The 24,280-nt window shown below is 47.5% G+C and overlaps 2 protein-coding genes across 2 annotated transcripts in view; both read right to left on the reverse strand.

Annotated features, from left to right (window-relative positions):
• Positions 1–2,175: 2,175 nt before the first annotated feature.
• On the reverse strand, positions 2,176–11,222 carry OCSTAMP (osteoclast stimulatory transmembrane protein). The gene is given in 5 exon segments (XM_010384169.2): positions 2,176–2,647; positions 2,649–2,710; positions 2,713–3,067; positions 5,984–6,977; positions 11,175–11,222. Coding segments are annotated over 5 exon segments (1,689 nt in total). The 5' UTR covers positions 11,219–11,222; the 3' UTR covers positions 2,176–2,413.
• Positions 11,223–18,525: 7,303 nt separating this feature from the next.
• The window catches only part of SLC13A3 (solute carrier family 13 member 3), a 92,632-nt gene continuing 86,877 nt past the window's right edge, over positions 18,526–24,280 (reverse strand). Inside the window, exons 12-13 of the mRNA XM_010384168.2 lie at positions 24,133–24,270; positions 18,526–20,899 (exon numbers count right to left, since the gene is read on the reverse strand). Coding sequence (XP_010382470.1) covers positions 20,723–20,899; positions 24,133–24,270 — 315 coding nt within the window. The 3' untranslated portion in view covers positions 18,526–20,722. The remainder of the gene's footprint in view (positions 20,900–24,132; positions 24,271–24,280) is intronic.

The following is a 24,280-nucleotide window of genomic DNA, read 5'->3' on the forward strand; positions in this document are numbered from 1 at the left end:
ATAGATTTTTTACTCCAGAAAATCCTATCATTCTAACACGTCACAAATTAAAACACTGTGATTTGGTGTTTAGGAGCTACGGCCTGCAGCACTTCAAACCACAGTATTAAAGTAGTTAGGTTATTCCTTGCATATGTCTCATTGCTAGCATTCTAGAGACAGAATTGTGGCTAAAAGCATAAAAAATGTGATAGGTCCTATGCTGAACTTATCAAAGTAAGACAACTAACATTTCTCTCCATCACTAAAATATGGTAAATACAAATATCAGTTTTGGAAGTTCAGTATGAGGATAAATAATCTCCTTTCACTTAAATGCTATACAACAAAACAAGGACAAAGTAAGAACAAGCACACAGTAATTTCTTTTCAGCTATTTAAAAGAGCATCATTGTCGGGTACGGTGGCTCACACCTGTAATCCCAGCACTTTGGGAGGCTGAGGAGGGCATATCACTTGAGGCCAGGAGTTCAAGACCAGCCTGGTAAGAATTGTGAAATCCCGTCTTTACTAAAAAATATTTAAAAATTAGTGAAGCATGGTGGCATGCACCTGTAATCTCTGCTACTTGGGAGGCTGAGGCACGAGAATCATTTGAACCCGGGAGGTGAAAGTTGCAGTGAACCCAGATCACCCAACTGCACTCCTGCACTCCAGCCTGGACAACAGAGTAAGGTTCCATCTCAAAAATAAAATAAAATAAATAAATAAATAAGCATCATCATACATGTCCAAGATTGGTTTCTAGATACAGTACTGTCAACTGACCAGGTAACTTTCACCACTAAAATTTTCAAACCAGTGCAACACTTGTGTATATTTTGTTTTCAAGTACACATATGAAGGCCCATCAGTGATAAACACCTTGGGATCAAAAATCACTAGAAAGTCTCATACTTGTTTTTGTTACTACTTAATCCAAGTCAATGCCACTTAATGTTTTTTTGTTGTTGTTGTTGTTGTTTTTGAGACGGAGTCTCACTCTGTCGCCCAGGCTGGAGTGCACTGGCGCAATCTTGGCTCACTGCAAGCTCTGCCTCCTGGGTTCATGCCATTCTGCCTCAGTATCCCGAGTAACTGGGACTACAGGCACCTGCTACCATGCCTGGCTAATTTTTAGTATTTTAGTTGAGTCGGGGTTTCACCGTGTTAGCCAGGATGGTCTCGATCTCCTGTCCTTGTGATCCGCCCACCTCGGCCTCCCAAAGTGCTGGGATTACAGGTGTGAGCCACTGCGCCTGGCACTTAATGTTAATAATAGTAAACACAACTAAAGTAGTTTGAAAAAAATCTCAATCAATATAATTTCCATAAGGACTAGGCCAATTTTTCCTGAGCATTAAAATTTTGTGCCCATATTACAGTTGTTCCTCATTAAAGAAAAAGATCTGAAACCAACTCAAACTATTGATTTCATTGAATTACCTTGGAAATAGGCTAGACATGGTGGCTCATGCGTGTAATCTCAGCACTTTGGGAGGCCAAAACAGGCGGATCATTTGAGGTCAGGAGTTCAAGACCAGCCTGGCCAACATGGCAAAACCCCGTCCCTACTAAAAATAAAAAATTAGCGGTAGTGGTGCACGCCTATAATCCCAGCTACTCAAGAGGCTGAGGCACGAGAATCGATGGAACCCAAGAGGGCAAGTTGCAACAAGCCGAGATTGTGCCACTGCAGTCCAGTCCAGCCTGGGAGACTAAGCAAGACAATGTCTCTAATAATAATAATAATAACAATATGAAAAGAATCACCTTGGAAGTAAACACCATTTAAACATTTTAATTCTCACCTGTCTTTTCAAACAACAAAATAAATGTACTATCTGCTCAAACCTTATAAAAAATGGTATTTATTTATTTATGTATTTATTTGCCAAGAACCTTAAGGCTCTCATAGATCTCAAGATCATCAGAGGTAAGCAAAGTCAATCAAAAAATTATCTGACCATGTTGCAACCCCCAGAGTTGCTCTGAACCTATGCTGGCTCTGGGGGCTGCATTCTTTGCTCAGTTAAACTCTGCTACATTTCATTTAAGTTTTTAATTAAACAAGTATTTGTTGTTTATCTGAAATTCAAGTTGAACTGAGTGTCCTATATTTTAATTTGACAATCTAATCCTGGCAATGGAAAGACCCTGAAGGAATTTGAGGCAGAGGAATAACATAATCTAAGATTTAATAAATACATTTATTTATAAAATTAAAACTGTGGGTGACTATAAATGAGTTTAGAGGATTTTGAGGCATATAAATAAGTTCCAGGAGCATTTCTAGAAATTCATGATGCAAGCTCTCCATCTAACAGGTAGAGCAGTTGGTGCAGATGAGATAAGCCTGATCTCCAGCAGGCCTGGAGGAACCACGAGCTGTCTCTGCACCCCTTGTCTTCGCCTTTGCGTGGTTCTTTACCGGTTATCCAGGTCTGTCATGCCCAGTATTTCCTTCCATCCTGACCACATCCCTGCGTGGGAAGTAGGTCCCATCAATGGTAAATATGTGGTCGTTATGCAGAGGTGGAAGCCGAGGCTCAGAGCGGTGAAGTGACCTACCCAAGGTCACACAGGGAGGCGGCACAGGACCGAGGTTACAATTCAGGTCTCTGCAACTCCAAAGCTCTTTCCCCTCTCCCTCTCTGCTCTCGGTTCTTCAAGGCATCCAGCCTGCAGTCTATCCATGCCGGAGGCTTGCAGGCAGGTCTGGATGTGGGGCGCAGGAAGGAGCCCCCAGGGACAGCTGCTGGCCTTGGTGCCTGTCGTGTCTTCGCTGAAGGCGGGCGTGCAGGTGGAGGACTCGCCTCGCCTCCTGGGCTGTGAAGAAGGAAGCGGCGATGGCGTGCCGCAGTCGGCGGGCGTAGGCCTCCAGGAGCACCGTGGAGCACGCCAGGAGCTGCAGGGCCCCCGCTGCCAGCGGGACAGCCGCGCGGGGACACCGGGCGGGTAGCAGTGGGCAGCGGGCGGAGGTGAGGCTGAGCTCCCATTGGTAGGAGCTGTGGACAGAGAGGAAGGGGCTCTCCGGGGACGGCTGGTTGAAGAGGAAAGGGATGAAGCCCAGGACAGTGTATGCCACCTTGAGAAAGGAGAAAAAGACAGCGTCAACTGAGGGCCCCTCTGGCCACTCCCCACCTCTAGAGGAGGCTTGTCCAGCTTTCCCTGCCTTCATCTGCAAAATGGGTACCGAAATAACCCCATTTCTGTGAAGGAAGAAATGGATGGAATAAGACATCTAAAGTATTCACTAAGGACTCAGCAAGGAGCAAACATCCATAGACAATTTGTTTTCTCTAAAATATTCTGCTCAAAGATACTAACGATAGTAACATTTGTATGGTGATTTTTATTTGGCAAAAGAATCTGTTTCAGACTCCTAGTCTCATTGGGTCCTCCTCAAACCCTCAAACCCTCCTCAAAATGCTACCAATTCAACTTTGATTGAAATTCTACATGATAAGAAAGCATTGTGTCAAAGTTGAATTGGTAGTGTTTTGAGGAGGGTTTGAGGGTTTGAGAGGGACCTCAAGCCCAGGGTTTGAGGACCACCCAATGAGACTAGGAGTCTGAAACAGGTTCTTTTGCCAAACCATGTTGTTGGCCAGGCTGGTCTTGAACTCTTGACCTCAGGTGATCCACCCACCTCAGCCTCGCAAAGTGCTGGGATTATAGGCATGAGCCACCATGCCCAGCCCCCTATTTTTTCTTTTTTATGTATGCACGAGAAATATATGACAAAATAAACCTATGTTAAATCATAAGTGAACTATTTTATACAAATACAATTAAAATTCTAAATGATAAGAAAGCATTGTGTCAAAGTTGAATTGGTAGCATTTTCTGCCCTAAGGATACATAAAACAATGATGTGACTTGCAATTGATGACTATCTGAGATTTGGTGAAAAACAGTAAATCAGGGAACATACTTAGAACATTGCCTGACACATTTCTTTACTGTGACCTATAGTAAGAAACGCATTTTACAGGCCAGGCATGGTGGCTTATGCCGGTAATCCCAACACTTTGGGAGGCTGACGTGAGAAGAATGCCTGAGCCCAGGAGTCCGAGACCAGCCTGGGCAACATAGTGAGACACCATCTCTAAAAACATATTAAAAATTAACTGGGTGGTGGTGCATGCCTGTAGTCTCAGCTACTTGGAAGGCCAAGGTAGGTGAAGTGGGAAGCTCATTTGAGCCCAGGAGGTCAAGGTTACAGTGAGCTGTGATTGCACCATTGCACCACTGCATTCCGGCCTGGGCAACAGACAGAAACCCTGTCTCAAAAAAGGAAAGAAAAGAAATGCATTTTACAGCACCTTGAAAGCACAGATTGTATTGTAATTGAAGAAAATATTCACAAAACCATACACTTCCTTATTGTTTAAGATATAATCTTATAATTTTCCAGTCGATTCTATTTCATTAAAAAAACTGTCTATGACTTCTTAAATTGATTAAATTGATTTTGTGCAGTTTGAAAAGCACGTTCTTAGTATGTAATAAATACTTGATAAATATAAGCTGTTAATATTATTAGCTCAGAGTCTGACACTTTGATATGTTTTATGCAGTGGACTTTTGTGTGAGACCTCTCTACTCAAAATTAAAAATAAAAAGATCTCTGGTGAAAGAAAGGATCGAAAAATGCGACTCTCGATCTGATAGTAATATATCCGATTATAAGTCAATAGTAAATATTTTCTATATCATTTTTATTTTTTTATATATTTATTTTATTTTATTTTTATTTTTTGAGACGGAGTCTCGCTCTGTCGCCCAGGCTGGAGTGCAGTGGCGCGATCTCGGCTCACTGCAAGCTCCGCCTCCCGGGTTTACGCCATTCTCCCGCCTCAGCCTCCGAGTAGCTGGGACTACAGGCGCCCGCCACCACGCCCGGCTAGTTTTTTGTATTTTTAGTAGAGATGGGGTTTCACCATGTTAGCCAGGATGGTCTCGATCTCATGACCTCGTGATCCACCCGCCTCGGCCTCCCAAAGTGCTGGGATTACAGGCTTGAGCCACCGCGCCCGGCCTCTCTATCATTTTTAAAATAGTAAATATGGCCGGGCGTAGTGGCTCAAGCCTGTAATCCCAGCACTTTGGGAGGCCGAGACGGGCGGATCACGAGGTCAGGAGATCGAGACCATCCTGGCTAACACGGTGAAACCCCGTCTCTACTAAAAAAATACAAAAATCTAGCCGGGCGAGGTGGCGGGCGCCTGTAGTCCCAGCTACTGCGGAGGCTGAGGCAGGAGAATGGCATAAACCCGGGAGGCGGAGCTTGCAGTGAGCTGAGATCCGGCCGCTGCACTCCAGCCCGGACGACAGAGCGAGACTCCGTCTCAAAAAAAAAAAAAAAAAAAAAAGTAAATATTTCAGGCTTTGCAGGCCATACAGTCTCTGTTGCAATTACTCAACTTTGCCTTTGTAGGGCAACCACAGACAATATATCGACAAATGGCATGGCTGTGTTCTAAAAAAAACCTTATTTACAAAGACTCTGGAAGGCTATAGTTGGCTGCCTTCTGATCAAGCCCATTCCAAAGTCCTCTTCCAGTCCGATATAGACAGATGTGAGCTATTAATAACAGCCACTCTTTATTAAATATCTCTTATGTGCCATGGAGCTTACTAGGTACTTTAGGACAATATCACACTGTAAGACACAATAGCCTCGTAGGATTAGGATTGATTTGATTTGTACCAATGAGGAAAATGAGGCTAGGACATCCTGCCACTTGTGAAGGGTGACCTTGGACGCAAGTTATTTCAAGGTGTCTGGGTTTCAGCATCCTCATCTGCAATAGGAAGTGGAAATGGAACCCACTTCCTAGGGCTGTTGTGGGTATCCGATGAGTCCCACTACCCGTGGTGCAGGGCCCCATGGCTATTTCTTGGAGGCAAGTCAAATTTAATCACAAGTCAAGGGTTTAACAGACCGCCCCCCTCTCAAAACAACAACTCCCTTCCTTCTTCTCATCATCATACTTACATCGTACTTCACCGTGAGCGTGATAGGCACAGTTGGCAACTTCTGAGCCCAGTCCACGGTCGCCTGTGCCAGGAGGAAGGCTACATGGTCTGTGGCCACTGCCACAGCTGTGGCCACCAGGAGGAGGGCAAGCAGCCCCAGCCTTAGAAGACAGCTCATCAGCTCCTCCTGCGACAGCCTCAGCCGAGCCGCCTGGAGCAGCCAGGTGGGTTGAGGGGTCACCAGGTGTGTAGCCTGGGCCTGTGCCAATCGCTGGGTGAGCTGTTGTGTGGCATAGATATTGTCAAACCGCAGGTCTGTCAGATAGCAATGGAGGTAATATGCCGACTCCACCAGGAGGCCCAGCATAAACAGCACTGTGACCACTCGCTGGGTCCCTAGCGCTGCTGCCCGGGCCAGGGACTCCAGGCCAGAAAAATCCTCCAGGACCTGCTGAGTGACCCTGAGCATGTGAAGGTAGAAGGCAGAGCCATTGTCCTGGGCCTCAAATGTCAAGCCCCGGCTGCCTGCCTGGCCTGTGGAGCCCAGAGTCCTGGATGCTGCATGCAGCTGGTGAGTGGTGTTGAGCAGACTCTCCAGGGAGCCCTCGGTGACACACCTCAGCACCTGCCCGGCTGCACCCACGTTGGCCAGGATGTTGGGCACCACAGCAACGGCCAGGGTGGCAGTGCTGTAGGACAGGAGCAGCCGGCGTCCCTGCTCTGTGCCCAGGGTGGGCACGCTGAGTGCAAGCAGGCAGCGGACTGGGGGCACCAGGCCCAGGCTCAGGAAGACCAGGAGGCCACAGACAGTGGCCACCATGGCTGAATGTCCGGGAGGATAAAGCAGCAAGAATGCCAGCCAGTGATAAACCAGACCTGCAGCAGCAGCGGCCAGGGAGGCACACAGGAAGAGCTGGGTCAGCAGCTGGCCACAGCTGGCTGGAACAGGCTGGGAGAAGGCGTCCCAGGCAGCCTGCAGTGGGGCAAGGGCCTTCCAGAGCCAGGACCTCCACCTGCATGCAAGGAAATTGAAGGGCATCTCTATCAGGAGGTGGATGGGTGTCTGTCCACTGCCCCTGCCCCACAAACCCATCAGCAGGCTCTGCTAACAGACTCCACCCTTTTAGTTAGCCACGTGGACCCATCAGAGTAACTCACTGTATACCCACGTGACACAAGCTGAACCAATCAGAGCCTTCCCCAGGATTATTCTTGCTAGAACTGTCAGGGAAGAGCCCAACTCAGATGCAGTTCCTGAGGATGTGAGGATGAAAGTCTGTCCTGTTTGAGTCCACCATTACAGTTTTGTGAAGGCAACTAACTGGTCCAAGAGAATGAAAGAGCACAGGTGAAAGAGAGAGAATGAGTAAGAGGAGAGGGAAGAGAAACAATTTCACTTGAATTCATAGTCTTGGTGGCTTGCTGTATGATTCTGGACCTTCTATTCTTTCTGGACTTCAGGGTCTCATCTATAATTTAGGGGTGAGGAGGGTGGACTAGTTGACCTGTGAGGGACTTTTATATTCTGTTATCCTTATATTTATTCATTCAACAAGCGTTTATCAAGCAACGACTTTGTGCTAACCATTGGAGAAACAGGAATGAAAAAAACGAAGTCGCTACCTTCATGGGCTTGCACTATATTAAGAGCGATGGCAGAGGAATAGTAAGGAAAGCTTGGATTCTGAACACATTTTATTGGCAGAGATTTGCAAGATTTGCAGAGGCCGATTGGTTGTGGGTTATGAGAGAAAGAGGGAAGTCAAGGATGATGAGGAGCTTTTGTGTCTGAGTAACTGGAAGTACTGAGGTGTCATTTCTTGAGATGAGAACTCTGTGGTCAAAACAGGTTTGAGTGGAGGGGGAGAGAGGAGGAATTCAGTTCAGAACTCTTGAGTTGGAGATTCAGTTGAGCCATTCTGTGGAGGTTTTGAGAAGGTGGTTGGAAATAGAAGTCAGGAATTCAGAGGGGAGGTCAGGCTGGAGTTATAACATTGGAAGTCATTGATTTATAGATGTCTCCCAACTTTATATCCCTACCTAAAGCCACGGTGCACGATGAGATTCCTCAAGAGAGTGTGTCACTGGGGAGGAAAGACATCCAAGGATATGCCTCAGGGCACCCCAAGGTTAGGGGCTCTTAGATGAGAAGGAACCAGCAAAGGAGACTGGAAAACCAATGTGGTGCTTAGGAAGCCAAGTAAACAAAATGTTTCAAGGAGAAGGGAGTGATCAAGTACGTCAAATGCAGCCAACAGGCCAAGAAAGATGAGGACTGAGCAATGCCTGTTAGCTGCTTAGAGGTCACTGCTGACCTTGGCAGGGACAGTTTGGTGGCCTTTTGGGCCAAAACCCAACTATATTGGGTCCAGGAGAGACAGGAAGGAGAAGAATAGGAAACACAGATATAGACAACTCTTTCCAGTAATTTCTGCAGTAAAACAGCAGAGAAATGAAGCAGTGGCTGGTCACTATGGGAAACTGGACCAAGAGGATTCATGTAAGGTGAGGAAATCTATAGCATGTTTACAGGTGGGAGATCTCACCAAGAGGGGAGACATTGACAAAGGGGAGACTCCCTGGAATGACACCTGTAGGGGTGGGGGCAGAGGGTGAGACTGAGAACATGCAAGGTGGGACTGGTCTTAGAATGGAGCAGGGGTCGTTCATTCTTAATAGCAGGTGGGGAAGCACAGGAAATAGGTACAGATGATGGTGAATGAACAGGCAACATGTGTGCACTTGTGAAAAGTATCCTCTGATATACGCAGAACAGAGTAATGCTTAGGGCATGACCTCTGGACTGCCTGGGCTCAAATTCCTGCTCCACCACTTGCCAGCTTTGTGACCTTGGGTACATATCATTACCTCTCAGCCGTCTCATCTGTAAAATGGTACAATCAAAGCAGGTACCTCCTGGGGTCACTTTGTTTCTGGCACATGGTAAGCATCACATTAGCTGTTATCTACCACTAGAGTCAACTCCACTGGGGCAGGGACTTTGTCCCTTTTGATCACTGATATGTTCCAAGTGCCTACAATAGTGTCTGCCGTGTTGTGAGCCCTCCAAAAATATTCACTGGGAGTAGCATGACCGATTGCTTCTGTTTGCTCAGGCTGGCAGGAAGCAAGCTCAGCAGAGAAGGTAAGATGCTGGAGGAGGTGATGGATGCTTGAAGAGGAAGAAGAAAGTACAAAATTGTTGCCCAGGAAAGTGGGAGAACAAATGAACTAGGGCAATAACATATGTGCTGGGCAACCATGAGGCCCAGCTGAGGTTAGAGATCATACATTCTCTTAAGTGAGAGCAGGCAGAAAGGTTATACAGGAATATGATGATAAAGGGCAGGGAGGGTGGTGGGGAGGCTATCGCTGTGTTGGTTACAGGCAAAGCCGCTGACTTGCTCCACCATCGTCAGCTTGAAGGATAAGCATGTGACTGGGTCTAGTTGATCCAAGTACCTCTGATCCCCTGGCCACAGTGACTGGTGCAGGGATTGCACCTGCCTGGAGGTGGACCAAGAGAGCTTTCCTCAGGGCTTTGCTGCAATGACAAAACAAAACAAACCAAAAAAACCAAAAAAACTGCTCCTTGTCACCTTGAAAGCTAAGCTGGTAGGAGGGATGCCTCAAGCCTTGGGGACCACCATGTAGTGTGGATTGGCCTGGGATGAAGGCAACTCAAGGAAAACAGTGTTAGGAAAGAGAGAGTCCCAGTAGCCTTGCTGGAGTACCTGGAACCAGACATGCCTGAAGCCCAAATCTGTGCCGGACCACACACTAGAAAATGTCTGTTTTTCTCAAGGCAGTGCAAGATCAACCTGTCACTTGCAACTCAGTGATTCCAGACTAATACAGAAACCTTTGTCAAAGGGCTTCTGGGACAATAAAATGAAATAATGCATGTAAAGCACTTTATACAGGGTCTGACACAGAAGAAGGATCCTATAAAACTGCACCACTTGTTACTCTGACGATACTTATGTCAACGATGTAAATGTTCACTCGAGTCTCCTCTGTGCCAAGCTCTGTGCTGACCCCTGTGGACCCCAAGAATTAAGTCCTGGTCCCACTAAAGGAGTTCACAGTCTAATTGAGGAGACTTAAATAGATCATTAGCGTTTAAGTTCATTAAAAAGGAATTCTGAGCATGGTATGCCTGGGCCTGGACTGGGGTGGGATAGATGGAGAGTGACCCAGTTTTACCTGGGAGTCAGGAAGGCTTCCTGGAAGAGGTGACATTCCAGCTGGGGGTGGAAGGACAAGTATCAGTTTGTAGGTGAAGAAGGGAGTTGGACATCCTTGACAGAAGGAACAGTGTGTGCAAAGGTTCTGTGCTCTGAGTATTGGGAAACAGGCAGTTGGGAGAACCAGAACAGTGGGAAGCAGAGATGTAGTAAGGCCTGTGGGGCTGGAGTGGAGGTCACAATCTTGAAGCCCTGAAGGCTGAATCATATGCAAATGTGTTTTATTGTGGCCAACTGTGTGTGTGTGTGTGTGTGTGTGTGTGTGTGTGTGTGTGTGTGTGTAAGCTGCGCCCGTTTGGAAATAAGGAAGTTTCACATTAAAATCTGGGTTTCCAGCTTTTCTTGAGAAATGAGATCTGGGTTAGAGCTCCCAGCTTTGCAACAGGTAACTGGAGCTGAGTATCCACTACCTGCCTTCGACAGGGGAGCAACCCTGCAGACTGCATCCCGCTGATCAACGAACGGTCTGTCTGCACATGCAGGTGGCCTCCCACGGGCGCATCTCCTTCCCAGCTCCTGAAGGCATTTGAATTTGGGACTAAACACCCCCTTCTACTATATAATTAATATTTGGAACACAGTAGCTTTTGGAATAATAGCTAATAATAAAAACCATTGAAAGGGTTGAAAGCCAGTCCTAAGTCATACTGGATGACAATTCCTGCACGGGGTATTGAAAATGGCAAGGAAACCAGCTGCTGTTTAGTGAGTGCTTACTCTGAGCCAAGTATGTGGCAAGTCCTAAGGATGCGTTTTCTCATTCAATTCTGGCAACAGTCTCGTAGATGTCATTATTACTTACATTTCACAGATGGGGAACTGAGGCTCAGAGAAGTGAGGATTTGCCTAAGATCACACAGCCAGGGAATGGCAGAGCTGAAGATTTGGGTTCATATCCATCACCCCCAACGGCTGACTGTTTTCTCACCTGTAGCCCTCAGTGTCCAAAGTTCCCAGACCTACCTGGTCTTGACAAGGTGCTCAGCTGCTCCTGGGTGGCCTGGCATGCTGCCCGAACAGCAGTGGTTTCAGGCGGGCGGTCGCTGGCCGCCGTGGCAGGTGGAGAGGAAGTGAGGGAATCGCTGGGACTTGGGAATCCCTGTCACTTCTGCTTTTCCACTCTTTAATGAAGCTCTCCTGGCTGCCTTGTCCCGCCCTCTTCGGGGTCCACCTCCCAGAGGCTTGGGCAAGCTGCCTCATCCTCTGCCCACAAGCAGGAGCGGGTGGAAGGTGTGGGAAGAGAAAAAGACAGCCTTTTCCAAGCAATGTCTCTAATCTTGGTAGCAGGATGGTAGAATTAGCCCCATTTTACAGAGAAGGAAACTGAGGCACAGAGAAACCACATAGCTCCCCTTTCCCTCCCACTCCACAGTTGTGTGCCCCAAGGGGAGCCTGATCCCTGCTCTTGGGACTCAGGTGATAATCAGATCCCTGCCAAGTTCTGGGAGCAGTGGCTCTGGTCTCCTTCCCTAGCCCCCTTTAGCCTGACTTGACCTGACTTCACATTTCAGCTCTGTCCCTTGCTAGCTATGAGAGCTTGGGCTGGTGACCTAATATCTCTCTGCCTGTTTTCTCCCCTTAAAAAAAGGTTAATGAGGCCGGGCGCAGTGGCTCACACCTGTAATCCCAGTACTTTGGGAGGCTGAGGCGGGTGGATCACCTGAGGTCAGGAGTTTGAGATCAGCCCGGCCAACATGGTGAAACCCTATCTCTACTAAAAATATAAAAATTCACTGGTTTGTGGTGGTGCTTACCTGTAGTCCCAGCTACTCAGGAGGCTGAGGCAGGAGAATCGCTTGAACCCAGGAGGCAAGGTTGCAGTGAGCTGAGATCATGCCACTGTTCTCCAGCCTGGGTACAGAGTGAGACTCTATCTCAAAAAAAAAAAAAAAAAAAAAAAAAAAAAAAAAAATGGTTAATGAAAATAACAGTTAACATTTATTGAGCACTTACTATGTATCAGGCACTCTTCTAAACAATTTCTCTTCAAATTCACTGAACCCTTACTTTGAATATCTCTTTATGGTAAGGATGTTATTTTCATTCTTCAGCTCAGAAAACTGAGACTCAGAGAGCTACGTCGCCAACCACACCGCTCAGCTATTAATGGCACTGCCATGATTTCTAACCAGCAGGCTGGCTTCAGGGTATACCAGTTAGCCACTGGGCTCTGCTGCTGTGGAGGGGATAATTCACAGACCTTGTGATTACCTCATAGTGCAGCTGGTACTGCAAATAGTAGGTACTCAATAATGTAAATTCCCCATGCACACCCTCTGCAGTTATTGCCATGCAGGTCTGCCTTCAGGCTGTTCTGAAAGCCAGTTCCTATCTGAAATGCAGACATCTCTCCAGCATCTCTGTGCCTCATCACTCCCAGCAGGCCTACCCTGAGCCCCCCAGGTTCCCCCTCTGTGGGATGGACCAGTAGGGGCACAGCCATTTTCCCTTATAAGGACATGTTGCCTGGGTCACTCTCAGGCCAGAAGGGGAATGTCCTGTGGCCTGGATAGGGGAAGTGACATTCTCCTAGTCACACAGTGATTGAATGGAATACCTGTGGCCAGAACCCTAACACACTTCCCAGACCACGTATCCCTCCAGGATGTTAGGCCAGCCACCAGGTCTGCAAAGAACTAGGTACGTGAGGCAGATTAGCAGCAGTAAACTTGTGTACCTGCAGTGACCAGCCTGCTCAGGTCATGAACAAAGCAGGATGAATGCAAATAGCAGTGAGCTGCAAAGTGTAGCCCCCTGGCTCCCTCCTGTCTGGCCAGCTGTTACTCATCTCAAATTGAGGATCAAAGCCCCTTGAAAATGAGATCCACCATGACCAGATTTTCCAGCTTTTCTAAAGACGCCAGTCATTCTCTTTTTAATGTAAATGTCAGCATTTTTTTTTTTTTTTAATGAAAGACTACCATGCAGACCAATCTTAACAGGTCTATAGGCCAAAGCCAGCATGAGGACCATCAATTTTCACCTTCTGCAGGAGGCCTTAGTCAGGCCTGCTGTTAGCTGTCGCTGCAAGGAGGTGTCTAGCTATTCTCTCAAACTGCAGGGGCCCTGGACTGGAGGCAGCAGACCTGAACTCAAATGCCAACTTTGCCACTTACTGTGCTGTGTGACCTTGGGCAAGACACTGTCCCTCTCTGAAGTTGTGCATCCTCTGCAATAATGAGGGTAATACAGTATCTACTTTAAGGACTGTTTGAGGATTTAATGAGATAATGCATATAGAGTGTTCAATAAGCAATAGGTAAATGCTCACACCTCGCTCCCTCCTACCTGGGGTGACAGCTCTGCCGAGTGAGCCCCTGTCTGCTCACATCTGATTGTTGAGACTTCTGATGCTCACCAGGCCACCCTGGCCTGGATCCCATCACATAGCAAACTTCAGGGTGTTGTGCTGGTCAGACAGAAACAGTCCTAGAAGGCAGCCACCAGCATCTGTCCAGTTTCTGCACAGGCACTAGGGAGCTGGTCGGATAAGGACCAGGCAGTTTGTTTCCAGAAGGCCTCGGGTGGATATGTAGGATTTGGGAGCATGGGGACATAGGGAATGAACAGGCAAAAGATATTTTTGGCTTTTCTTGGTACATGTAGGCAGTTACCTCTGTCTATATAAGGCTAGCCTGACCTCAAGGCCCACAGCATCCGGAAGGTGCTTCTGAATCATCAAAAATAGAATCAGCGTTGTTTAGGGGAATTTGTGGGTGGAGGATTCAGAGCCATAAGACAGAAGAGGAAGAGGAAGAGGTAAGCCTTCAGATCTTCCTGGAGAGCCTGGCCTGGGATCAGAATCAGAGATCCACAGAGTATTATTTTCAGGAGAGATGGACTTTTGCCATGTTGCCCAGGCTGGTCTCAAACTCCTGGGCTCAAGTAATCTGCCCACCTCAGCCTCCCAAAGTGCTGGGATTACAGGCGTCAGCTACTGCACCCAGCTGCATAGAATATTAGAGTCATTGAATTCTTCAGCCTTCTTCAATGTTGCCACTGTCCAGATGGTTTGAGAATATAGAGAAGCAGTCAAAATTTTCCTATACTGCTGATGCTATCCAATAGCAACAGTATGCGAGCCAACTCGAACCGTATGCACAATTTAAACTTTTCTAGTAGCCCTACTCAAAGTCCACTGATTCAAATGTTAGTCTCATCTAAAAACATTCTCACAGAAATATCCAGAATAATGCTTGACCAAATATCTGAGCACTAGGCCCAGCCAAGTTGATGCATAACATTTTTAAAATTTAAAATATTGAATTTTTAAAAACAGAAATTAATCTTAACAAAATATTTTACTCAATGTAACATGTCATAAATATCCTTTTAACATGTAAATAATATAAAAATTGACAGGATATTTTACACTTATTTTCTCATATTACAATTTTCTACTATGACAAATCTCAATTTGAACTAGCCACATTACAAATGTTCAATAGCCACACATAGCAAGTGGCTACTGTGTTGCACAGGGCAGTTATAGACCATTTCCACCATTACAGAAAGTTCAGTGGGTAGTGCTGCTCTAGGTCATTAGAACCCATGACCACTAATGCTGAAACAGACCTCCCACATCACGCAATTCAAAGGTCATAGATTCAAATACTTTCACAAGCTAGGAAAGTGACAGAGTTGAACAAAGAGAGCCAGTATAAGACATTAAAGAGTGGTGGGGACTGAGGCTGATGAATGCTTATGTTCCAACTTAAGATTTCCTCCACAAACTACTCAGCTCCAAACAATTGTTGCCAGATGCCAGTGAGGGTCTCATATTGTTAGATCTGGTATTTTCCTTTCCAAGAGAAGCAGAAATCCAGGTTTTTATGTGAAATCTCCTAAATTTTAATGACTAGCAAATAATAATTTAAAATTCACCAGGGGTCGGGCATAGTGGCTCACCCTTGTAATTTCAGCACTTTGGGAGGCCAAGGCAGGCGGACCACTTGAGGCTCAAGAGTCTAAGACCAGCCTGGGCAACATGGAAAAACACCATCTCTACTAAGAATAGAAAAATTAGTTGGGCGTGATGGTGTGCACTTCCAGCTACTCTGCAGGCTGAGGTGGGAGGATCACCTGAGCCTGGGACATGGGGGTTATAGTGAGCTGAGATCACACCAGGCCAGTGCACTCCAGCCTGGGCCGCAGAGCGAGACCTTGTCTCAAAAAAAACAAAAAACAAAAACAAAAAAAAAAAAACAAAAACAAAAAACATAAAAAAAAACTCATTGGGGAGAGGACAAACAAAACTTAGCTGAGGGCTGGCCCCAGATTTGAAGCTCTGATGTGTCAACCCTTTGTGCCGTACTCTTCTCAAAGCTTGTTTCTCCAGACCCCTCCCCATGCTCCTCCTCCCTGCCTTGCACCCGGGAGGTGGACCTGGACAGGCTGCATCAAAGCCCCTCTTGCATTCTGGCTCCTGTTGGTGCAACACGTAAAATCTCATGTGTCAACTTGGCTGGGCCGTGGTGCCCAGAAATTTAGTTATGCATCACTCTTGATGTTTCTGTGAGTATGCTTTGAGATGAGATTAACATTTGAGTAAGTGGGTTTTGAGTAGGGCGGATCACCCTTCAGAACATGAGTGGGTCTCATCCATTAATAGGAGGCCTGAATACTGCAACAGACTGACCCTCCCTGAGCAAGAGGACTCTCTGCAGCAGACAGCCTTTAGGTTCCAACTGCAGCACTTTCTTGGCTCTCCAGCCTACTGCTCTCTCCATCAGATTTTGAACTCACTAAGCCTCCACAATGGTGTGAGCCAATTCCTGAAAGAAATCTTTCTCCTTCTGTCTTGATGAGAAACACACACACACACACACACACATGCATGCACACCCTGTTTGTTGGTTTCTCTAAGGAGCCCTGACTCCCTAGAAGAGCTGAGGGATGGAGGAGAGGAAGAGCCCTCCCCTTCCTGCAGTCACCAAGAGCCAGCTGTGTCCCTGGACCCAGATCCCATCAGGGAGCTTGCTCCCTTAAGGCCTTGGGCTGGGAGGTGCTCTTCTACTTCTCGCTCCCTGATTTCTCAGCACTGGAGTCCCATATTTTTCCTGTGGTCCCCCTACTCTCTGCTCACCTTGTAACTTGACCTTTCACTGAACTCTCCACAAATTCGCTAGTTTGCATGCTTTCTACTTCCTCTTGAGATCCCACCTATGTGCTCTCATTTCTCAGATGAAAAAATCGAAATCCAAAATAGGCCAGGTGCGGTGGCTCGTGCCTATAATCCCAGTGTTTTGGGAGGCAAAAGCAGGAGGACTGCTTGAGGCCAGGAGTTTGAGACCAGCCTAGGCAACATAGCAAGACCCTGTCTCCAGAAAAAATAAGAAAATAAGTCAGGCATGGTGGTGCACACCTGTAGTCCTTTTTACTCAGTAGGCTAAGGTGGGAGGATCACTTGAGCCCAGGAGTTCAGGTTACAGTGAGCTATAATTGTACCCCACACTCCAGCCTGGGCTACAGAGCAAGATCCAGTCTCAAAAAAAAAAAAAAAAAAAAAAAAAAAAAAAAAAAAAAAAAAAAAAAAAAAAGTAAAGAGATCTGCTCAAGGTCACACAGCATGTTACGGATGGAGCCAAGATTCCAATAAGGCTTATTGAACTCCTTAATGACTTTCATTTCATCTCTTTTTTACAACTACCATGACCCCCTCCATTTCTCCACCTACTTGACTCTGTATCTGTTTGACACCCATACTGGAATATGTCTGTGTGTACCTGTCACTCTGTGTATCTGTAGTTCATCACTTCTATGTGTCCTGTGTTTTCCTTACTGTATTTCCTTTATATTTTATTTCAATACTCCCCCGGTGATGGTCACCTTGGTGGCCTCAAACAACCGTGGCACAAATATCCTTTGACACTGTCTCCTTAGGACCCATGGGGTAGTTTTCTGGGTCATAGGAAATACAGATAATGAATACCCCTAATTATTTCCAAGTTGCTGGCCGGGCTGACAGGGTTTCTGTTTCCTTATATCCTACCAGGACTTATTGTCTGCTTTTCTTATTTTTCCCAGTCTGATTGGCATGTTGTTGAATTTCTTTTAATTTGCATTTCCCTGCAAATTATAAACATGTCGGTTTGGGTATCTCTTCATAATCCTGTTGGCCAGGTAGATATCTCTTTTCAGGATGACATGTCACAACTTTTGTCCACTTTTCCCTTGGGACCTATGGTAAGTGGCTTCCAAACATGGCAGCCCACTGTCCCTCCCCTCCCTGGTGGATGCTGCCCCTACCATCAAGGGCTGGAGTCTGTTTCCCTCCCCTTGAACCAGGGCAGTCCTGTGGGCTACTTTGACCAATAGAATTTCAGAATTGACATCCTTAGACTTCCACATCCTGCCCTTAGAGGCCTTTTAGCTTCGATTTTTGTCGTTCTTGAAGGCCACTATCATGTAAAGAGGTCCAGGATAGACTCCTGGAGAAGCCACGTGAAGAGAGACCCTGAAGTGTCAGCGGCCATTGCAGACCTTCCAGGCCTAGCAAAACTCCCAGCTCATGGGGCACAGACAATGCCACCCCTGCAGAGCTCTGTCCAAACGCAGAAACGTGAGCCGAGAAGTTGCTGTTTCAAAGTTCTAAGTTTGGGGATGGTTTGTGATGCAGTCACAGATAACAAAAGCAAGGTTTTGTTCATTTTGTTTGTCTTTTCTGAGTTGGGGTGCTCCGCATATCTTCTGGACATGAGCCCTTGGTGTATTCCAATGACTCTGTACCAGCCCTGCCATCTCCTTGTTCCCACGCTGCCATGAGCACACCATAATGGTGCTGCTGTCTTCTGCCTGCAGATCTTTTTCACTAAGAATGGCAAAGCCCTTCAGGTTTCAAGGACTGAGTAACATCCGGTCAGAGTAAGCTAGGATGCCTTCTCAGGAAAGCTGCAGAGAGGCCTGGTAACCAGCCAGAAGAGGCAGACTCTAGATGTCCAAATGCCACAAAGCTCCAGCTCAGAGCACCTGGCTAAGGGAAGCAATCTGCTCATCTGAACCTCTGCACTTGCAGTCCCCCTGCCTGGAATGTTCTCCCCAGGGACTCCCCATCACTCCCACCTTCACCCTTCCTCCCACATTGCCATGAGCATCTGGCTGACTCCTTCAGGTCTCAATCTAATGCCACCTTCTCAGAGAAGTCCTCCCCAACCACCCTGGCTAAAGTAACCTCTGAGTCACTTTAACATCTTGGCCATTTTCCTCTTAGCCGGCATCATAACCCGTGACTTATTTGTTTATTTTCCTATTGCCTGTCTCCCCTGCCAGCATGTAAGTTCCATATGGGCGGGACAATGAACCAGAACATGACAGGTTCCCAATAAATGTTTATTGAATGAATAAGTGGAAGAAGGAGTGAACAAAGTAATGAACAAAACAGACCCCAGATCAGAGGGCGAGATGGCTTTCTTGTTAATTTTGGTGCAGATTCAAGCAGCAAACATTTACTGAACAATTGCTACGTGCTGGAAATCATTCTAGGAACTGGAGTTATAGCAGTAAAAAAAAAATCATTTGTATTTTCATAAATTTACATTCTAGAGGGAGAAGATAATAAGAAAATAAGTTATACAGTGTCCTAACTATTAAGGAGAAAATATAGCAGAGTAAGGGGGTGGAGAGTAATGAGGGTGATATTTTAGACAGGAGGTCAGGGAAGCCTCTCAGGGAAGGTGACACCTGAGAGGCACTTGAATAAAGTGAGTTGGGGAACCAGACGTATATTTGAGAGCAGAGTGTTCTAGGCAGAGGGAACAGCACATGCAAAGGCCCTGAGGCAGGAGAGTTTGAGTATGTGGCTGGAGAGGGGAGGGGAGAGCAGCTGAACATCTGACAGGTCAACTCTGTGGAATCCCCAGCCCAGGAATCTGGGGTTTTGAAGCTTTCTTAGGTTCAGAAAGGCAGATCATCTCCAGGTCCAATGTTGATTAACATTCTTTATTTCACAGTATTTTTGATCAGAAGTCTTTGAAATCATGATTCATCTGGTTACAAATCCCAGCAGTTTCTCTTTGAATGAACCTCTTGCTTTCAGTCCCATACAACGTACCTCCCACCAGCCCCAGTGGGTTGTAACTGTGATTCAGCACTGAGTGCTCGCTTGGAAAGGAGGTGGAGCTCAACCTCCAACTCAGAGGGCCTCTCCCACTGCTCTCAGGGAAATGCCCATGATTCACTTATGCTGCATCAACAAGTACAGCTGGGTGCTGCCTTCCCAGCTGGCCAAGCACTCCTGGGGGAATCTCCACCCTCAGAGGCTTAGGAAAGGGAAGTGTGACGATTCAGGGCCCTTGGGCTAGTGTCTTTTCTGATACTGGGCTAACGCTGGGCCATTCCATTCAGCAGACACTGAGGGCCTGTGCTCTTCGCTGGGATGCCAGAATGCTTCTGCTTGGAACAAAGAGGGATTAACCCTTGAGGGCAGACACCACTTCCAGCCTCGGGTTCAAGGGGATGTCTCAGTTTTACCCATATGTAGACGGGGACAATCTTTTGCTTGCCTGAGACATTTTACCCCGGCCTTTTACAAGTCCCCAATTTATCTTTTGACTTTTCTCTCACCCCTGACAAATGGGGCCTTTGATAACTAAACATGCTTACCACTTAAGGTGGTGCATGGAGAGACCAAGGCCACCTGCTGGGACAAGCAGCAACTGACGGCCTTGCAGCCACAGACGCCTCTGGGGGCCACATGTAGGAGGGTCCTGGCTGGAGGGGTCATGAGTCACCCCATGGGAGGGCAGGACCCAGGCCTGGCCTGACCCCAGAATTATGGCCAAACTGACCCAGAAGAAACAGGAGAATCCTAAATCTCTCGGGTCGAGATGACAGCTGAGGTTTCTAGAACTTCCCCTGGTATGCTTAGGAGCCCAGAGAAACAGCAAAGAGGCTTTGCACAGTCTGATGTCCTTGGAAAGCTATTTGTCCCTTTCCCTGTCTCCAAGGATTGAAAAAGAATCTCTGACTGCTGGTTACCGGCAGGGGTAAAACAACCGGTGCAGAATGGGCACCAACTAAGCAAAATCACACATTGGTTGTGAGCAGCTGGAACAACTCGGTTGGAACATTGCAGCCCAGGAAAGTGATCTTGAAAGACAAGGTGGTCTCTCCAGTGTAATTGAAAGTGATCACTGGGGGATAATGTCAGCCGTGCCCATGGGAATGAATGGCCTCCCATCCCAACTGTACCAGACAAACACGATGCCAGATTTGCTCACTGTTGATGAAACTGGGCTCTCTTGTATCGTAACGATAAAACAGCTCACTGATAAAGGAGCTTATTTCTCAGGCAGCAGATCTGAGAGATATCTGGGCTTTGAACTGCATGAGAGAGACAGAAAGTGTCCTAGATAATGGCTGGTGGACCCGAGTGGGCCACCGGAGGTCACCCTTGCTTGCCGCATATTGGATTAAAGAAAAGAATTATTTGATTGCTTTGTAGTGTCCTAGCAGCAGGTGATGGTGACAGCCCTTTGAGAGGGTTCAGCCTCCAGGGAGTCCCCCAGGGGGACTCAGAGGGTCCGAAATGTGTCGTTGGCCAAGGTGGGTGGCAATGCTGTGACATTGACCAAGTGCATATCAGCCCAGTCTGGGAAGGTGCCCAGCTGGAAGATGGTCTGTGCCCAGGTATTCATAGCCAAACTGAGCAGCAGGACACCCATCAGGTTCATCAGGAGGCCTGTCCGCACCTGAAATAGAGCCCAGACAGAGGGAGGGGTCAGCACCTGACCCACCATACAGATGCAAACATTCAGACTCAGAGACAGGAAGGCACTCACCCAAGATCGCACAGCCAGGAAGTGATGGAGCCAGGACACAGTCCCAGGTCGGTCAATGCCTGGGACTCTTCAATCTTTACACTACCCTAGGCTGTCACTCAAAGAGCTGCAAATGTCCCCATTCATTGATGGCCTCTAGGTTCCAGGCACTGTGTGCTATGCAGTTGTCATAGGGTTATGCCATTTAACCCAGAAAGCAACCTTACAAAGGTGATTCTTATTAATCCCCATTGTACAGAAGAGGAAAATGAGACCTAGAGAAGTTGACTTGCCCAAGGTCACCTAAAATAATCTTGTCTGATCACTAAATACCCCCATCCCACACACATATACACACACGCATGTACACACACACATGCATGTACACACACACATAAGTACACATATATACAGACACACACACACATACACTTCAGCTCCAGTCCAGTCAGGGAGTCCTAGTCAAGGCTACCCTTGTCCATTGGGAAGCATTTTTCTTCTGTCAGTGGAGGATGTGCCCATCTGCTCCCCACCCTGGCTGGCCTCTTGGATGTGCCCATCTGCTTCCCACCCTGGCTGGCCTCTTAGACCATTCAGTCCACCCTGGGCTGAAAATCCCTATTTTCCCACCTGGGTCTTCTGGCTGCCCCGCCTTCACATAGCCCAGCCTGAATCACGTGCTGAGACAGTTACTTCCTTTCTAATTCTCTTTCTGTCTATTCCTCCCAGAGAAAGTCTCACTTAGGGGGTGATAGAAAAATGAATCTTGGGGCCCCCAAATCACTAAGCTAAAGAAAAAAGTCAGACTGGGAACTACTTAGGGCCAACCTGCCTCCCATTCTATTCAGTCATCCCTCTCCTCACTGAGATGAATGCATATCTGATTGCCTTCTTTGGAAAGGCTCATCAGAGACTTAAAATAATGCAACCATTTGTCTCTTATCTACCTATGACCTGGTAGCCCCCTCCCCTCTTTGAGTTGTCCCGCCTTTCCGGACCAAACCAATGTTCATCTTACATATGTTGATTGATGTCTCATGCCTCCCTAAAATGTGTAAAATCAAGCTGTGCTCCACCCTCCTTGGGCACATGCCGTCAGGACCTCCTGAAGCTGTGTCACGGGCGTGTGTCCTTAACTTAGGCAAAATAAACTTCCTAAATTTACTGAGACCTGTCTCAGATTTTTGGGGTTCACCGGGGCCACCATGGCTTCAGCACTTCTCTGCTTCTGTCAGTTGCCCTTTTAACAAGGAGAGGCCCAGAACCTTCTCCAGTCCGCTGCTATCAGGGAGAGCTTAATTCTTTTGTTTTTGCCGCTTTGCATTTATTTTTATGCCATGGCATATATTAATAATACCGGTTTTCCATTGATGGATGCACTGGAAACATTTCTTCGGGAATATTCTTAAATGAATTTAAGTTTTTTTGTTTTTTTGTTTTTAATGTTAAGCTGATTTAGAAAAGGTGTTAAATAAGTATTACCATGGACGGGTGGGGGACATACTGCGTGTGCTGTCCTGCCTCTCTTCTGAGGGCACAGAGGTGGAAGCCCTGGCACCTTCGGAGGATTAGAGAGAGCCTGGCCGACACGTTGGGGAAACTGGGGGAGGATTGGGTCTCCCTTTGCCAGGGCTTGAAATTCTTTCTAGTCCCATGTTAGCTATTTAATTAACACCTAACTCATCACTCTCAGGAACAAACCTGCAGGTGGGCCATCCCTGCCCGGGACTGACAGACCAGGAGTGCCCCTTGTATCCCTCCACATCTCTTGCAAGTCTCTACCTCTTGGGGACTCTCCATTTCTCTGGCTCTCTTTGTTCTCCAAATCTGTGCTGTTCGCAATGCTGCCCTCTCAGTCTTTTTCTCTAAGGAGCCTCCCTGCTTCCACACTTGTCCCTCCCACCCTAACCATCCACTCCAGCCAGCAGCCAAAATGATCTTCTACAGACAGAAGTGAAATCACATCATTGCCCTGCTTACTGAAGGTCCTCACCGTGGTTTGAATAAGATACCAACTCTGCCCTGCCCCCGCTGTTCCCCAACCTCATCCTTCCCCAACTCCACTGCAGCCACCCCAGTCTCCCAGCCCTGAATTTCTGGAGCACTCATTGCTATTCCTCACTTCCAGGCCTTTGCACTTGCTATGCCCTCCGTTGGGACTGCTCTTCCCCTTTTTCTTTGGGAGGCTGGCTGCTTCCCATGATCAGCTCCCATGTCACCTTCCTGGAGAGGGCTTCCCTGCCACCCCTCTCCCCCGTCTCTTACACTTCCTCATGTTTTATTTCCTTCTGAGCACCTAGCAATATTGAAATTTACATAATTTAAGAAAATCTGCTGCACTTGTTGACGCCTGTCTCTACCAATAGAAAGCACCCTCCTTGGAGGCAGATCGGTGTCTCTCCCACTCTGCAGTGCCCCCAGTGGCTGGAACATGAATGCACTCAGTAAATACTGCTGCAATCAATAAACAAATTAATGAGCGTCTCTGTCTCCTGTCTTCTCTGTCTGCTCTGTGTCTCCCTTTCTGCCTCACTCCCACTCTTGCTCTCTCTCTCCCCATGTGTCCTGCAGGGGTCTTGTGCCTGGAGGGCCTGCATCGTGAATGGGTTAAGCAGGTCGCCCTTCTTGGCTTTGACAGCTTTGGAAGGGTTATTTGCAAAGCCAGTGGGAAGGGAAAAGGCTGCAGGAGTCAGGAGTGGGAAGGGAGGAGCTGGTTCAGCAGGGACCTTCCGGGAGAGGAAACGTATTGCCAATGACTGGGCCCTGCTGAAAGCTGGTGGGGTCCTCCCACTGCTGCAGTCCTCAGCTCCTGTCTCCTTCCCAGCTGGCTGAGCACTGAGGCCCACCCAAGTCCCAGGGTGTGCCTGCTGCTTCTCTCTCCTAAAGATCGTGAGCATGAAGTGGGGTTCAGAGGGAGGGGGGAGTCCCTTGTCCCTGGAGCAAATTTTTGAAACCAGTCACTAAGGCAGTGTTTCCTGAGATTGTCTAAGTGCAAGAATCATCCCAGAGTCTCTGCTAAAATGTATGTTCCTGGTCCCACTCAGAAAGACCTTTCAGAGACTGGGGAGTGGGGTCAGGGTGCAGGAATCCTGCATAGAGGCCTTGCCCACCCCCTGCTGCCCACCCACCTCCCGTGGCCTCTGCTGGGAAATGCCCAGACTCACCATGTCTTTGACCAGCAAGTGTCCAGAGGCGAAGGCGATGGAGTTGGGGGGCGTCGAGACCGGGAGCATGAAGGCAAAGGAGCAGCCGACTGTGCCCGGAATCATCAGGTACAGGGGGTGCACTCTCAGGCGGATGGCCTGGGCCCAG

This window comes from Rhinopithecus roxellana, chromosome 13 (genome assembly GCF_007565055.1).
Source record: "Rhinopithecus roxellana isolate Shanxi Qingling chromosome 13, ASM756505v1, whole genome shotgun sequence".
In the NCBI taxonomy this organism is placed as follows: Eukaryota; Metazoa; Chordata; class Mammalia; order Primates; family Cercopithecidae; genus Rhinopithecus; species Rhinopithecus roxellana.